This window comes from Phytophthora parasitica, assembly GCF_000247585.1.
Source record: "Phytophthora parasitica INRA-310 unplaced genomic scaffold supercont2.32, whole genome shotgun sequence".
In the NCBI taxonomy this organism is placed as follows: domain Eukaryota; phylum Oomycota; class Peronosporomycetes; order Peronosporales; family Peronosporaceae; genus Phytophthora; species Phytophthora nicotianae.
The window spans coordinates 527,599-529,469 of record NW_008649018.1 but is presented as its reverse complement, the minus strand read 5'-3'; the positions used below and the strand labels follow the sequence as shown (position 1 = coordinate 529,469).

Sequence of the window (1,871 nt, the reverse complement as noted above, 5' to 3'; positions counted from 1 at the left end):
AAAAAGGTAGAGACGGGACACGACGAAATTACTCACACTTGGTCTTCGTACTTTATTTTCACGATAAAATACCGCAATATCTAGATTTTTTGTTTAAATTTGCGCGCTTCTTCACAGCCTTCCATTTCAAAATCCCCCTTCGAGCCAGCAGGCTTCCGCGCGCCACTCACAAGTAGTGCATTCCCTGAACGTGTCCGGCTCCTCCTCCTTCGTCCACGCAGCACAGCAAGCTCGATGAGCACAAACTGTCCTGTCAATCTTTCTGCAACGGTCTCTCTTTGTCTGACGAATGCTACATGGCGGATAAATGTTAGCACGCACAACAGAGTACACAATCATCGATTGAGGCGTGGCGTGTACGAAAACTACCCGGCGACTCGGCGTGTGACGGAACCTAGCGTGCGGGACTTCGTCGACGAGCTTGTCAAAGCGGGAGCCAAGCCCAAAAAATTCTTAAGTATCTACAAGATACGACAGGTACGGATGATGAGTTGCCATCCTCTGAGTTGCTGTCTGTGCTAAAGCAAGCGTCTCAACTGGTTACTGTACAGGAAAACGAGTAACATTGCGGGATATCCACAATTTGGTGCAGCAGTTGAAGGCAAAACGCCGCGGCGTCGGAACTGTTGAAGACAGACTGGAATCCGTGCTTCGGAAGTTTTGCTCTGTTCGTGGAAATTCTGCGACCATATTCGTTGATGAGACAAAGACAACGCAGACAATCACTAGGCAGACTCATCAAATGGGACGCTTCTTCGAAGCTTTTCCGGAAGTAGTGATGGTGGCCTCGACCAACGGGACCAATGCTGCCAAGTACAAGCTGTTTAGCTTCATGATCGATGATGCGTTCGGCCACGGAAGTACTGCAGTTTGTGGTGAATTAGTAACCTAACCAAACTGTTAGTGATCCGTTGGTGTAATTGGTGACTAGTTGGTGACTAGTTGGTGATCATACTAATTGATCGATTATTATGTGTTTTGACGGCTCTTGTTTTGTGCTTCTTCCTTGCTAGGGTCAATATGTTCAACATGCATTGGTCGAAAACGAAAGCCACGCGTGTATGAAGGATGCAATCACGGCTTTCAAGGAAAATAACCCTTCCTGGGATCGGATCCGCGCTTTCATGGTCGCCAAAGACTTCGGAGAAATCAGTGTTTTGCAACGGGAGAGTCCATTAGCGCGTGTATTGATTTGTCACTTTCATCTGAAGAAATATCTGCGTACGGAGATGTCGAAGGCTATCTACGGTGGTCTCCATGGCGTCGACGTGGATCGCGTTGAAGACTCGCTCGATATGACGGTGAAGGCTCGGAATAAAGAGGAGTATGATCGCGGCTTCAGGTACGTGTACTATGTATTGGACGGAATCGATGAACAGGGCGAGCTACCGGAGCCAAAACACCCCCTTCTTGATTATTTCGTTCGAAACTGGCACTCCTGCAAGGAAATGTGGTCTGTGTACGGGCGGGGCCATGTCGCCCACCTCGGGAATCACACCAACAACAGGTATGTACTTTCTTATGTGAATATGACTCTATTCGCCTAATCATATCACTCGTCAGCATGGTGTAGGCTTTAGTCAGCGTGGGGAGCGCTGAAAGATATTTTGAAGCCGGAAATGGAGCTTGATGAATGTGTGGAAACACTGCATTTTATGCAGTCGACGGCTGAATTGGAGTACGCATCTCGATTTAATGTTCTAGGCTCACGGAATTATCACGGCGCAGATGAGATGCTACTTCGATTGGCAGCATTGATGAGCCCGCATGCATTTGAGCTGGTCCGAAAGGAATACGAATCGTATAAGAATGGTTCTTTGTCCTACGAGGTGGTTGCAAATTTCTATCGTCCGTCTGAAGACGCACATAAC

General features: G+C 47.8%; 1 protein-coding gene across 1 annotated transcript; it reads left to right on the top strand.

The window, feature by feature from the left end:
• Positions 1-742: 742 nt before the first annotated feature.
• PPTG_13385 (hypothetical protein) lies at positions 743-1,732 on the top strand (the record flags this gene model as incomplete). Its single annotated transcript, XM_008909011.1, has 5 exons — positions 743-868; positions 1,014-1,342; positions 1,380-1,507; positions 1,585-1,678; positions 1,705-1,732. The coding sequence occupies 5 exons, from the start codon at positions 743-745 to the stop codon at positions 1,730-1,732; spliced, it is 705 nt and encodes a 234-aa protein (XP_008907259.1).
• Between the last annotated feature and the right edge of the window lie 139 nt (positions 1,733-1,871).